At 51.5% G+C, this 15351-nt stretch overlaps 1 protein-coding gene across 1 annotated transcript in view; it reads left to right on the top strand.

The window, feature by feature from the left end:
- The first annotated feature begins 1435 nt into the window (after positions 1-1435).
- MST1 (macrophage stimulating 1) overlaps positions 1436-15351 on the top strand; it is a 63026-nt gene continuing 49110 nt past the window's right edge. Inside the window, exons 1-2 of the mRNA XM_073354751.1 lie at positions 1436-1490; positions 7043-7190. Coding sequence (XP_073210852.1) covers positions 1436-1490; positions 7043-7190 — 203 coding nt within the window. The remainder of the gene's footprint in view (positions 1491-7042; positions 7191-15351) is intronic.

Here is a 15351-nt window from a genome sequence, read left to right as displayed (position 1 = left end):
TCTGCACTTGTCCTTGTTGAACTTCATCAGATTTCTTTTCGCCTAATCCTCTAATTTGTCAAGGTCCCTCTGTATTCTATCCCTACCCTCCAACGTATCTACCCTTCCTCCCAGTTTAGTGTCATCTGAAAACTTGCTGAGGGTGGAAGCCACACCATCCTCCAGATCATTAATGAAGATATTGAACAAAACCGGCCCCAGGACCGTGGTACGTCAGGCCCCAGATGGTGTGCATCAGTTGTTCAGTGTAAGTGTGCTGCAGGGAGAGGTGCATGGAATGCTTTGGGCCCACTGACCCCAGCAACGCTAGCCCAGTGGTTAGCCCCGGCCACGCAGACAAGTCCCCAGGAGAGTCAGCGCCTGAATGACAGTGATGTGGGGACACGGCCTCCTGGAGGTGGTTTAGGGACATCACGGCCATACAGACATTTGCCCACTGGGGATTAATGACAAAACAGTCCTATACGGACACTGCCCCCTGTGGGGATATTGCAGTGCTGCAGAGACACTGCCCCTTGTGGGGGTATCGCAGTGCTGCAGTGACACGTCCCCCCTGTGGAGTATTATTGCAGCGCTGCAGAGACACTGCCTCCCTTTGGTGGGATAGAGGTGTAACCGGTGTGCAGATACACCCCCCCAGAGGTATTGCCACAGCATGGCAGAGACACTGCCCCCCTGTGGGGGTATCACAGTGCTGCAGCAACACTGCCTCCTTCCTGGGCTGTTTCTGACTCCAGCACAGGCTGGCTGCTGACCTGGCCTGGTGCGTGTTCACATTCACCTTGGGGGCAGTGTGCGTCTCTTCCCTCTGGGCTCTGCTGCAGCCCTGGCTGACCCAGAGTGGCCAGGGGACCCATTAGCACTGCCCTGCTGCCCCCACCCTACACGCAGGGCATGTGTGCCACCTGCCAGCTCAGCAGTCTCCAGAGCCCCTCGGGCCCCCACCCACAGTACACGGCTCCTGGAGCTGTGAGAGGGCCCAGGGTCGGCTGCATCTCCACCCTGGCAGGGCAGCTCTAGGTGTCATGTCAGTTACTGCAAAGGGAGGAGCGGGTGAGTGGCCGAGTCCTGCTGGAGCTGGGCATGGAGCAGTTTCACAACTTGCTCCTCTGGGTCAATATGGCCATGCAGGGGGTGACTGTTTATTGAAGCCCAGGAGCTTTTGGTGGCAGGGAGCTGAAATCCCCATGAGCTGACTGTGTGTTGGGGGTGAGGGCTGCTCCTCTGTGATCTGCCTGGGAATCCCTTGAATGGTGACCCTCCCACTCCCCAGAGCTGCATTATTGGCTTATGGCCCAGAGGCAAATATTTGCCCATCGGGAGCGGAGAACTGGGGGTGGCCCTCAGGGCACTGCCCTGCTTGGACAGTCCAACCTCGGCCAGCGCATTTCTGCACAGGCTCCGCAACAATCCCTGAGGTTGACGGCGCAGCAGGATGATGCAGGCCGGAGCAGTGCTGCTGCTTGCCCTGGCCTGTGCCCTCAGCACAGGTAGGAGTGCCCGCCTGGGGCAGCCAGGGCCTGCTGCGAGCCTGCCCTCCCAGTGGGGCAGGAACTAGGGCAGAGGGGCCCCTCTTGGTCTGGCATGGGGCCCAGCACGCGCCTCTCCCTCCTGCACCCGCCAAGGAGGTCTGTGGGCAGGCAGCCGAGGGGAGACCCTGGGGAAAAGCCCCATGAAGCAGGGCAGGAACAGCTGCTCCCCGCTTCGTGCTCAAGCCCCACAGAGCAAAGGACTCTGACCAGCACAGCTGGGTCATGGCTCCAGCCAAGAGAGGAGAGGGAGGTGGACACCAGTGAGAAGTGGTGCCCCTGACTGGGGCCAGACCATGGGCTCTGTGGGGCAGGGATGCTGGCAGAGCCATTAGGGCAGCGGCCCAGACACTGGCTGCACTCTCAGATGTGCTCTGTCCTGGCTTGGCTGGCCGACCAGTGCTGGCCGGGTCTCCGGCGCAGTTTTCCCTGTCTTTGGACAGAGACATGTGCTGAGATGTCTCAGATAGCTTCTGGGGAGGGGTGTGGGATGCAGGGGTATGGAATCAGGGCCCCCTGGCACTGAGGAGCTCCCATTGGCACCCCAAGCTTGGACCTGGCCTGGCACTTAACAGGCTAGTCAGACTATGGCTGGGAATTTTAGAGGATACAAAATACAGCTTGAAATAGCCCCCTTCCTGCAGCCATAGATGTGCCCCAGCTGCACTGCCGGCCCCACTGCTGGCCACTCTGCCAGCCTGCTGGCCCCTCTGCCCAGGGCTGGCCCACAACATTTTGGCACCTGAGGCAGCCCCCTTGCTTGGGCCAAAACTTTGAAAGGTCTCAGTTCTGCCTTAGAATCATAGAATCATAGAATCATAGAATATCAGGGTTGGAAGGGACCCCAGAAGGTCATCTAGTCCAACCCCCTGCTCAAAGCAGGACCAATTCCCAGTTAAATCATCCCAGCCAGGGCTTTGTCAAGCCTGACCTTAAAAACCTCTAAGGAAGGAGATTCTACCACCTCCCTAGGTAACGCATTCCAGTGTTTCACCACCCTCTTAGTGAAAAAGTTTTTCCTAATATCCAATCTAAACCTCCCCCACTGCAACTTGAGACCATTACTCCTCGTTCTGTCATCTGCTACCATTGAGAACAGTCTAGAGCCATCCTCTTTGGAACCCCCTTTCAGGTAGTTGAAAGCAGCTATCAAATCCCCCCTCATTCTTCTCTTCTGCAGGCTAAACAATCCCAGCTCCCTCAGCCTCTCCTCATAACTCATGTGTTCCAGTCCCCTAATCATTTTTGTTGCCCTTCGCTGGACTCTCTCCAATTTATCCACATCCTTCTTGAAGTGTGGGGCCCAAAACTGCACACAGTACTCCAGATGAGGCCTCACCAATGTCGAATAGAGGGGAACGATCACGTCCCTCGATCTGCTCGCTATGCCCCTACTTATACAGCCTTCTTCCTGTTCTACTCCTATCATGGTACTGCTCTGCTTTACCTACCCCAGTAAAGGAGAACTAACAACTTAAAATGCCTTGTTCAAAAATTTTAAGTAACACTTAACTTTAAACGCCTGAACAGCAAATGTAACTTTTCTTGTCTGTATAGTAAACACTGGCATTTTTATCTGTTTGAATAATCAAAGTGGTGCTTTCTGTGCCTTCTTGGTTGCAAAGATTTGAACTGCTTCCTGAAGGTCCACAGTCTGGGCCAGCTTATGCTCTATTGAGATGGTTGCAAGGCTGACCAGCCTCTCCTGTGTCATTGTGGAGCATATTTATTAACTTCAGCTTGGAGAAGCCACTGGCAACTGTTACAGGAAGTGTTAGAAGTATGTGCAGAGCAACAAAAGCATTTGGAAAGAGGGTGGTCATCTTATTTGTGCTCTGTGACAGGGTCGGGCCAGATGGCTACAGGAGAGTGATAGAAGGCAGATATATTAGCCCTGGGTTGAGTAGGTCCCTTTTCCCTGGGTAAGGTAACAGGGAAGATTCCAGAACAATCAGGAACTTTCTGGAAACAATTAAGACAGACAGGCTGATTAGAACACCTGCAGCCAATCAAGAAGCTGCTAGAATCAATTAAGGCTGGCTAATCAGGGCAGCTGAGTTTAAAAAGGACCTCACTTCAGTTTGTGGCGTGTGTGTGTGTGAGGAGCTGGGAGCAAGAGGCACTAGGAGCTGAGAGTGAGAATGCATACTGTTGGAGGACTGAGGAGTACTAGCATTATCAGACACCAGGAGGAAGGTCCTATGGTAAGGATAAAGAAGCTGTTGGGAGGAGGCCATGGGGAAGTAGCCCAGGGAGTTGTAGCTGTCACACAGCTGTTCCAGGAGGCACTCTAGACAGCTGCATTCCACAGGGCCCGGGGCTGGAACCCAGAGTAGAGGGCGGGCCCGAGCTCCTCCCAAACCTCCCAACTCCTGGTCAGACACAGGAGGGGTTGACCTGGACTGTGAGTTCATGAAAATGGCCAAACTGAAGGCAACCGTGAATCTCCAAGGTGAGCAAATCCGCCAATAAGTGCAAGACCCACCAAGGTAGAGGAGGAACTTTGTCACAGCACATATATTCCAGAACAGCCTTTGTAGTTGATTCTGCTGAAATGTATCTTGAAAGGGTTTTCAGTTCATCACCTAAATCACTTGCATCAATATCATGCATGTCATCATGTGTCAACACTGTCTGTAGTGCCCTGCATTGCTGGTGTAGGTCTTCTTCAGGTATAGTGAGGAGTTTTGGAATATCATACAACATCCCAAATATACTGCTGTGTTCCTTGAGCTGCATGAAATGTTCTTCAACTGACTGTATTACACAATCTAGCACCTGGTTAAAGAATTGAACTTTGAATTGTTGTTTGGGGTCTCTTATGGGATTATCCCATGCCTCGTAATCAAAATGTCTTCTTTGGTGACTCTTGTATTCTTGAATGGGTGGGAAAATAGCTTCAGTGTGAAGTTCCTCTGCCAACTTCTGTGCACTCTTCAGAACATTTTGAAATCCCTCATCTGACCGGTAAGACTGTAGGTATGACTTTGCTTTGTCCAGTTGTTCCATTGCTCCAGATATATCAAGGTCAACACCTTGGAGTCTCTTGCTTACAACATTTATTTCGAACAGTATGTCATGCAACAACACTAAGCCACACAGAAATTTGAAGTTATGTAGGTTTCTGGTGATTCCATTTCCCTCTGCCACTGTTCTCCCACAAACAATTCCTGTCATAGCATTATCCTCCATAATGGCAACTATGGCATCATCTATCTTCCCAATTTGGTGTTTGATAGACTTTATTGCCTTCACTCGACTTTCCCATCATGTGGCACTCAGTGGTTTCAGTGTCAGAGAGGATGTTCCCAGATGTTGCTTCAAAATTTGCCATCGATGAGCTGATGCAGAGAAAAATACATAGATGCTTTGAATTACATTAAAAAATTCAGCAACCTCACTAGAGGCTGATGATGTATCACTGACCACCAAGTTCAATGAATGAGAACTGCATGGGACAAAATAAGCTCGAGGGTTTAACTCTCGGATCCATGTCTGCACTCCTCTGTTCTTTCCTCTCATGTTGGTACCATTATCATAGCCCTGACCTCTCATGTCAGCTATTGCAATTCCTGTATCTTCCAGCTTTTTAAGAAGCACATTTGTCATACCAGCTCCTGTAGTATCATCAATGTCAATAAATTCTAGAAAATACTCTCTGACTGTCACCATTGCAGGGACACTTTCAATAGGTTCTGTTGTTGTTACAAAATGCACCATTAAAGTAATTTGTTCTGTATGGCTGATGTCAGGTGTGCAGTCCAGAATAACAGAGTAATATCTTGCTGACTTCAGATCTGCCACAATCTTCTGTTTGACTTTTGTTGCCAGTAACTGTATGATCTCATTTTGAATTGTTTTTCCAAAAGAGTGGAATTTGCATCTTCTTAGATGCTCCTGGAGTACAGCATCAAACTCAGCCATCAGCTCCACAATTTTAAGGAAGTTTCCATTGTTTGGCATATACAGCTGATCTGAAGTGCCATGCAGTGCTAGGTTTTGGGTAGCAAGCATTCACACAATGGCAATGAGCCTTTTCAGAACATTTTGCCAGTAAAGAGACTCTGATGCAATCTTCTCTTGATGCTGATCATCTATGATGGCCTTTAGTCTCATCTCAAGCTCTTTCCACCTATGGAATGCTCTCTGGTGATTTGCTGCCTTCTCATGGCATGCCAGATTTCTAGCCAGATTTCTTTCCAGTTCTTTGTTCCTGTAGAACCCAGTGTGGCTGAAACATTAGGCTGGAAGAGTTTGCAACAAAAACAGTAGGCAGCATTCTGGGTTTTTGAGTACATAAGCCATGGCCTCTCCACTTTGTCACCATTGGGGATTTCACACCAGTAATGTGTTGGATGGAAACTTCTATTTTCATTGTCTTTGGGGAACATGAAGTTTTTCACTTGCTGTGGCCCATGCAGTACAAGGAAGTCCCTCAGGCTACTGCTCAAGTGGGTCCACAGTCCTGGATCATCTGGATTTAAGGAACTAAACTTGGCAGCAGCTGTTTCTTGCACCTCCACCACACTCTTCTCTGATCTATACTTTTCTTCAGGAATGTGCATGGTTACATCCATTTGAGATGGAGACATGGATGCTGCAGTAGCTGCCAGGTCACCTGCACTCTAACTGGAAGATCAGGCATCTTGTCACCACTCACATCCTCACCAGGGCCGGAAGGCTCACCGTGAACATTTGTGTTTATGTATCTCAGGAGAGCTCCTTCCTGCTTAGGCAGAAAAGCTTCCTTTCCTTTCTTTTTCTAAATGCTGCCCCAGAGGGGCGTTTTCTTCTTTCACTCATGACTGCTGTTCTGTGCCAGCTATAGTGGCTCTCAACACTCAACTGAAGTGGACAAATAAGTAGGCTGGTAGCCGGGCCTGAGTGAGGGAAGATATCAGCATCTTAAGGGCCTAACTGGCTCCTACTACTTCAGTTGACTGCCCGTTCTCATCAACTGAGTTCAGGGAAGCAGCAGGAAAGAGGAAGCTCCCTGAGAAGCTGGTGTTAATCAGTCCAGGGTCCTGGGAGTGCTAGAGAGGTACATAAGAGGCTCCTCCTCTTCTCTCTCCCTGCAGCTCCTGCTGCTTTCTGTTATTCCCTCTCACCTTTTCTCCTGCCTGCCTGCTATGTCTCTTGTGCCCTCCTTCCTCCAGCACAGCACTCCACCATCTCTGTGCATCTAGAGTAGAGAGAATACATATGTACCAGCAGCAGGTACAATTTTCTACACTCTGGGTCCTAGCGGTGCCCCCCCAAAGTCTGGCACCTGAGGAGGCTGCCTCAGTTCGCCTCATGGTAAGGCCAGCCCTGCCTCTGCCTGCCCACCGGCCCCACTGATGGCCCCGCTGTCTGTCCATAGCTCTGCTGCCTGCCCAGGCACCTCTGATTCCCTGGCCCCACTGCTTTGCCAGACCCCTCTTGGTTCCATGCCCAGGACAAGGAGTGAGGCCAAAGCTGGGCACCCCCAGCCATGTGATTGCCAGGAATGTGTCTCTCGCTGTGTCCCCCAGGGCAGCAGCGCTCCCCTCTCAATGACTTCCAGAGGCTCAAAGCCACCCAGCTGCTCTCCCTGAGCCAGCAAGGCCCCGGTCCGGAGCAGGAGGAGCCTGCAGACACCGAGGAGTGTGCCAGGCGCTGCACGGTGCTGCTGGACTGCAGGTGAGTGGGGTGATGGGGGCCCAGCTAGGGGTGCATACAAGTGTGTGTGGCTGCATGTGTGTGAGCTCCCCTGTGTGATGCATGAGCAGGGCAACGCTGCCCGCCTCAGGAGCTGGACCCCCAAGTGCTAGCTCAGGAGAGCAGGCTACCCCACGTTTTGCACAGGCTGTTGATTATTGCCTCCCCTCCTGTGTGTGGGTCACAATCAGTGTCACCCACTCTCCCAGATCTACTGGGGGAGGGGATTCTGTCCCCCCAAGCAGAAGCTGTCCCCCCACTTCTGCCTGTTCCCAACCTCTCAATCAGTCCTTCCCCCCCAAATCCCATCTGCTCCTCCTAGGGTTCCTCACCCTCACTCTCCCAGGCCAGGGGCTGCAGAGGGACTCTTCTCCCCCTTCCCAGGTCGGGGTGGGGAATCCAGGGGCTGCTCACACCCCACACCTGCCCAGGCAGGAGAAGGATGGCAGAGTCACTGTCAGTGTTCCCTCTAATTTTTCCCACACATGTGTGGAATGAATTTTGTTATGTGCACCAATAGAGGGAACATAGGTCACTGTCCCATCCCCATTTCCCATGGGGGGCCGTGAGCTGTTTGCAACTCTCCCCACCTCTGAGAATGGCTGTGTGTTGCTGGGGTGTGGGAGAAGAACTCTGCCTGTAGCCACTCTGATTGGCTGTTTGGTGCCAGGAGGCTAGTTTTTTGTCTGTGTTTTGCTGTACTATGCCTAGCTGTGCTGCCACTTGCTTGTGCAAAGCAGCTACAGTCTCTACTAGCGTTTGTACCCATTCATCTGTTACCATCTTCCCAGGCACTAGGCAGTTCCACTCCCAACCACCAACTTTCAGGCATGTGCCTTTGCCTTCCAGTCATAACTTCAAAGGGAGTGTACCCATAGAATCATAGAATCATAGAATATCAGGGTTGGAAGGGACCCCAGAAGGTCATCTAGTCCAACCCCCTGCTCAAAGCAGGACCAATTCCCAGTTAAATCATCCCAGCCAGGGCTTTGTCAAGCCTGACCTTAAAAACCTCTAAGGAAGGAGATTCTACCACCTCCCTAGGTAACGCATTCCAGTGTTTCACCACCCTCTTAGTGAAAAAGTTTTTCCTAATATCCAATCTAAACCTCCCCCATGTATCACCTTAGAGCCTATTAGAGCCATTAAGATGATTGGTAGCCAGGGCCGGCGCAAGGCTATTTTGCGCCCTAGGCAAAACTTCCACCTTGCGGCCCACCCCCGCGGACATTGGTTCATTGAGGGGCAAATCTCAACGAGCCTTTATAGACCCCAGGGGCCAGCCTGCCCAGGGGCCAGCTGTGCCCAGGGGCTGCTCCCCAGACCAGGTTCCCCCCCTTCCCACCCCCTGAATTCCCCTGGAGGGTGCACAGCCCCCTCACAAGCCCTCCCCACCCCACCCCGGCAGCGCCCACCCCAAGTCACTGGCTTTGCTGGGCTTGGGCCGCTGCAGCAGCTTGGCACGGAGGAGCCGCCTTCCAGAGGCACCAGAGAGCCAGAGTGTCCCACTTGCGGCAGTGGCAAGCCCCAGCATGGAGGAGCCGGCACAGCGAGGGGGGCAGCAGCCCTGCAACGGCGGCAGTGCCACTAGTGGGGAGCAGCTGTGCCTCCCGCCCCTGCCCAGGCTGCGGCCCGGCACCCTCCCCCCCGGGGGCTCCTGCAGGCCGCAGCGGATGCATGCGGATGCTGGCCCCCATGTCCCCCCCCCCCGCCCGGCTTCCCTTGGGTTACCATATTTAAACAATCAAAAAAGAGGATGGGGGAGGGAGAGCCCTGCCCTAGCCCCGCCCCCATCCACTCGCTCCTACTTCCCACCCCCTCACTGCCCCCCTCAGAACCTCCAATCCCCCCTGCTCCTTGTCCCCTGACTGCCCCCCCGGGACCCCTGCCCCTAACTGCCCCCCAGAACCTCACCCCCTACCTAAGCCTCCTTATTTCTTGTCCCCTGACTACCCCCTCCTGAGACTCCCCTGCAGCCTAACTGCCCCCCTAGGACCCTACCCCCTACCTGTCCCCACCCTTATCCACACCCCCACCCCCAGACAGATCCCCGGGACTCCCATTGCCCATCCAACCACTCCCCACCCCCTGACAAGACCCCCAGAACTCCTGACCCATCCAACCCCCCCTGCTCCCTGTCCCCTGACTGCTCCGATCCCTCTCCACACCCCCTCCCCCTGACAGGCCCCCCCCAGAACTCCCGAACCATCCAACCCTCCCCCTGCTCCCTGACTGCCCCCCGGGACTCCCCTTATCATGTCCATGCCGGTCAGATGCTGGCTCCACGTGGAGGCAAATCATGCGCCGGGCTGCCGCATGCATAGCCCCTCCCCCCCCAGAGTGCTGAGGCAGTGGGAGGGGTGGCCGTAGCTCACATGCCTGGGAGCACAGCGAGGGGGGAGCTGGAGGGCGCATGGGGGCCACCGCCCGCATGCATCTGCTGCAGCCTGCAGGAGCCCCGGGGGGTGGGGCACTGGGCCGCAGCCTGGGCAGGAGGGGCTGCTCCCCGCTAGCAGTGCCGCTGCCTCTTCAGGGCTGCTGCCCCCCTGCGCCGCGCCAGCTCCTCCATGGCTGGGGCTCACTGCCCCCTCAAGCCAATGCTCTGGCTCTCCGGTGCCGCCGGAAGGCGGTTCCTCCCTGCCAAGCCAGGGCACCGCTTTTTGGCGCCCCCAACCACTTGGTGCCCTAGGCGACCGCCTACTTCGCCTAGTGGTTGCACTGGCCCTGTTGGTAGCTTTTCATCCTAATCCCTCCTTGAGGTCTTTACTTGTTTTCTCAAAGCTTCCTTTAGAGTGCGATTGGTTTGTTCAACTTGTCCAGAGGACTCAGGGTGTCCAGCTATGTGGAAACATTGCTTAATGCCTAAAGCATAACATCTCCCACAAAATGGGATCCCAAATCTGAATCAATTACTCTGGGAATTCCCATTCTTGAGAAAACCATGTTAAAGAGTTTCTTAGCAGTGACCGAGGCAGTGTTAGTTTTAGTAGGGCTGGCTTCCACCCATTTGGAGAAGGGATCTACTATTACCAGGCAGTATTTATTCCCTCTACTGGTGGTGGGTAAAGGGCCTATGTAATCTATCTGAATCCGGGACCAGGGACCAGGGACCCTTTATTCTTCAGTGCCCCAATGCATTTTTTTTAACCTTGCAATCAACATTAACCATGGCGCACTGCAAACAATTATCACACCACTGATTTATATCCGCTTTCATGCCTGGCCACCACCCTATATCTTTAACCCTATTTAAAGTATCCTGTTTTCCTCTATGCCCTTGCTCATGCACAAACTGAATCAGGTCCCCCTGTGCCAGGCTGGGGACTATCCAGTGTCTTTGACCACCTGCATCCACTGCTCAGCAGACATCTCCAATTTGCTCAATCCTGTATTTTCCTGTGGATCTTTCCCTGTCTTGGCTAAGGACCGGATTTCCATATCCCCACCTTGAAGGGTACTTAAGCCCAAGGTATCTATTCCTTTGCCTAAAGTTTTTCCTCGGGTAGTTACTGCCTCTATTTGTTCTACCTGGTCTGTGTCTCTAGTGTGGTTACTAGTAGCAGCAGCTTTGGCTAAGGCCTCAGCTCTGTTGTTCCAGTGTGCTGCTTCTGTGTGATTTTTCTGATGCCCCTTTCTGTGAGTCTTCTAGGTGTCTCCAGTTCTTTCCTTGTTCAGATTTGACATTTGTCTCCCTTTGTCTGAATGAGAAATGGAGCGCCAATCTGTAGCTACCATTTCTCTATTCAATCAAACGGGGAGCCACAGAGTGATTGCTCTGGCTGTCCAGTCAGAGTCAGTGTAACAGAAGTGTCCTGGGATTCATAAGCTAGGACAGCTCTAACTGCCTCCACCTCAGCTGCTTGGGAAGAATGGGGGCGAGCTGGTCCTTGGAGCATCTCTCCCTCATTTACACGGATGGCTCCATACCCTGTTCAGGGATGACCCATAGGGTAGAAACTTGAGTTATCTGTAAACCAAATTGCAACCCCCTTCTGTTTAGCGTCTGCAAGCCTCATGCCTCCCTTGACTGGCCACTCAAGGTGTTTTACCAGGGGGAGGGGGCAGGTATGCGCCTTTCTTTCTATAATTAGCACACAGTGGGCTGGTGAAATGGCTGGTTGATTTTTAAACTCGACTGCTCAGTTTACTAGGGTGAGGGTCTATTGAGCAATGCGGGGGTTAGAGACCTGGCCGTCCTGTATTTTCCCCAATATGACGTGCTTGAGTGGGGAATATACACAGTCTGAACAATGACCTTTGACCCTCCAATAATAAATTCCCAATGCGTGAGGCTCCAGACCAACGCAAGACACTCTTGTTCACAGGCGGTAAAGCCTGGCTCTGTTTGAGCCAGGAGCCTGGAGTCATACGTAATGACTCTGAGCTTGTCACATTGCCTTTGGCTGAGAGTGGCTCCAATGCTTGTCTCTGAGGAGGCCAAATGAATCACAAAGAGCAGGGCAAAGTCCAGATAAGCCAGGGCAGAAGCACTAGCCAAATCTTGTTTCAAGGTGACCAGGACACTCTGTTGATCTGGTCCCCATTCCCAAATCCTGTTTTTCTTTAATAATTGGTACAGGGGCTTGGCTTTGTCAGAGAACATTTCAATGGCCTCTGCAGAAATTAAAAGTTCCCAAGAGAGCTCGTAGGGAGTGTGTCGGTGGGAGCAGGTTCCTTTCCTATCGTTTCTACCCTTTGTTGATTGGGAGTCGGACCATCCTCCCCAAGACACACATCCAGGTATTTCACTTGTTGCTATACTAACTGAGCCTTTTCTCTATTTACCTTAAATCCGGTTTCCTGCATTGTAGTCAACACTTCCCTGGTGATTTCCCTGTTCATTTCTGAAGTGGGGTTGTGTATTAAAGTGTCATCCACGTATGAAATTACGTGTGAGCGGTGGTCAGGGTGCAAATGGTTCCACATTTTAGTGACATGGGCATGACAAATACTAGGGGAAGAATGGAAACCTTGGGGAGTCCAGTTGAAGGCATGTTGTTGTCCCCTATAGGTAAAAGCAAACTTATACCAGCATGAAGTATGGAGGGGTATAGCCAGGAAAGCATTAGCCAAATTGATCACAGAGAACCATTTTGAGCCAGCTGCCCCTACAGCCACTATGATTTTGTTCTATTTAGCTACTACAGGGGCTGCTGCAGAGGTGGCCGCATTTAATGCACGGAAGTCATTCTGCAAGTGATACTGTCTGCCTTAAGGACTGGCCATACTGGTGAATTGCAGATATTCTGCATAAGCATGAGCACCCCTTATTTCAAGAGACAGTCTATAGTATTTTTAATGCCTTCCTCTGCTGCAGCTGGGTATTTATATTAGCTTTGAGGAGAGGGATCTTTTCCCTCAATGAAAACTTCAGAATCTATTTTTCCACACTCCTCCTTATTGTTAGTCAATACCCTGGGAAATTCTTGTACCCATGGATCACTAACGGAGGTTAGGGTGGCTGTGGTTGCCTTTATAGCCGCACAACAATGCACAGCAGAAATCTCTGTAGGCCCTCCTTCCAATTTCCATAACACTCCATTAGCTAGATCCATAGTTAGCTGAAATGTTTGGAGGAAAGGAACACCTAGGATTCCCTTCTCATTTCCCTCATGAGCCCAGCATTCTACTTGCCCCTGTAGTCTGTCAGTTTGCAAGGGAATATCCTGCCAGACTGGAGCTTCCTGGATGTTTCCCCCATACCCACTGAGCTGAACCTGTTTATCAGTGGGTCTCCCTCCGGAGATCCACCAGAGACTTAGAATGTTTACTGATGCTCCAGTGTCCACTAACAAGTCGGCTAATATCCCTGGCTGTTTTTTCCTGGTTAGGTCTGTCAGCGGGGTGGCAATTTGGCTGTAGTGTGGTACCAATCAGCGGTAATACCCAGCCAAGCCCAGGAAGGATTGGACCTGCTTCTTTGACTCAGGGACAGGCCAGTTTTGGATAGCATTTACTTTAGCCTGTAGGGGGTTGATAGTTCCTTGACCCACCTGGTGTCCAAGGCACATCACCCTGTTTAGGCCTATTTGACATTTTTTGGCCTTAACAGTTAATCCTGCCTCCCTTATGCGCCAGCAGACAGCTTGGAGGTATTCTAGGTGTTCTGCCCATGAATCTGAGAATATAGCCACATCGTCAAGGTAGGCTACTGCAAATTCCCCAAATCCCGCCAGAAGGTTATTCACCAGTCTCTGGAAGGTGGCAGGTGCATTTTGCAGTTCGAAAGGGAGCACATTATAATCATAGAATATCAGGGTTGGAAGGGACCTCAGGAGGTCATCTAGTCCAACCACCTGCTCAAAGCAGGACCAATCCCCAACTAAATAATCCCAGCCAGGGCTTTGTCAAGCCTGACCTTAAAAACTTCTAAGGAAGGAGATTCCACCACCTCCCTAAGTAACGCATTCCAGTGTTTCACCACCCTCCTAGTGAAAAAGTTTTTCCTAATATCCAACCTAAACCTCCCCCACTGCAACCTGAGATCATTACTCCTTGTTCTGTCATCTGCTACCATCCCTAAATTAAATTCATACAGCTCTACATGGGTGATGAAGGCTGACCTTTCCTTGGCTGGGTCATCTAGCGGCACTTGTCAGTACCCCTTAGTTAAGTCTAAGCTGGAGATGAACTGGGCACGTTCCAGTTTCTCTAATAGCTCATTTGTGCATGGCATTGGATAGTTCTCTGGGCGAGTTACAGCATTTAGCTTATGATAGTCCACACAAAAGCAGATTTCCCCATCTGGTTTCAGAACCAGAACCACTGGAGAGGCCCATGCACTCTCAGAGGGGCAGATTACACCCATCTGTAACTTGTCCTTGATCTCCCTTTCTATTGGAGTTTTGGCTTGAGGAGCCATCCAGTAGGGTTGGGCTCTAACTGGGCGAGCATCACCTGTGTCAATGGAGTGGTATGCCTGTTCTGTCCATCCTGGGGTGGCTGAAAACATTGGCACGAAGCTGATGCACAGCTCCTGGATTTGCTGTCACTGCTTATGCCCTAGGGTGATGGAAAGACTCACCTCTTCTAGGCCACCATTGCTTTTTCCTTGATAGTAGACTTCTTCAGGCCACTCAGTGTTATCTCTCTCCTGGGCTGTAAACTGGAGAACCTTGATTTCTCAGGAATAAAAGGGCTTTAGAGAATTAACATGGTATACTTTAGGTTTTAGGATAGGGTCTGGGAACACTATGAGGTAATTAACAGCTCCCAGGCACTCTTGGACCATAAATCGCCCCTCCCATGACACTTCTATCTTATTGGCCTGGAACACTTTTAGGACCATGACTTGGTCATCTACTTTGAAGGAATGCTCTCTGGCATGTTTATCATACCAGGCCTTTTGCTTTTGTTGAGCATCCTGTAGGTTTTCTCAAGCAAGGGCTAGAGTGTCCTTGAGGGTGTTTTGCAGTTTGGTTACAAAGTCCAAAATGTTAGTTCCTGGAGATGTAACTCCCTCCCATTGCTGCTTCACCAACTTTAATGGCCCCTTAACTTCATGGCCATAAAAGAGTTCAAAGGGAGAAAACCCCTAACTGGGATGTGATATTGCCCTGTAGGCAAAGAGCGACTGCTGCAACACTAGCTCCCAATCATGGGAGTGCTCATTCACAAATTTATGTATCATGGTTCCCAAAGTTCCATTAACCTTCTCCACTAGCCCATTCGTTAGATGGTGGTAAGGGGTGGCAACCAAGTGGTTCACCCCATGAGCTTCCCAAAGACGTTTCATGGTCCCTGCCAGGAAGTCAGTTCCCAAATCCATAAGGTTGTCGGAGGGCCAAAAATGTCTGCCAATGCCTGGCTCACGCTTTTAGCCCTGGTGTTGCGTAGAGCTACTGCTTCCGGCCATCAAGTGGCAAAATCCATGAAGGTCAGTATGTAAAGCTTCCCTCTGGGTGTCTTTTTAGGGAAAGGACGCAGAATATCCACAGCTACACGCTGAAATGGAACCTCAATGATGGGAAGTGGCTGGAGAAGGGTCTTGACCTGGTCTTGGGGTTTTCCCACCCTTCTGGCACACCTCACAAGACTGGATATAGGTAGAAACATCCTTGCCCATTCCCTCCCAGTGGAATGACTTCCCCAAACTGTCTTTGCTCCTGTTCACCCCAGCATGGCCACTAGAGTGATCGTGGGC

The sequence above is a fragment of the Lepidochelys kempii genome, chromosome 7 (assembly GCF_965140285.1).
Source record: "Lepidochelys kempii isolate rLepKem1 chromosome 7, rLepKem1.hap1, whole genome shotgun sequence".
Classification (NCBI taxonomy): Eukaryota; Metazoa; Chordata; order Testudines; family Cheloniidae; genus Lepidochelys; species Lepidochelys kempii.
The sequence above is the reverse complement of the archived record's forward strand: the minus strand, read 5'-3'. Positions and strand labels throughout refer to the sequence as shown.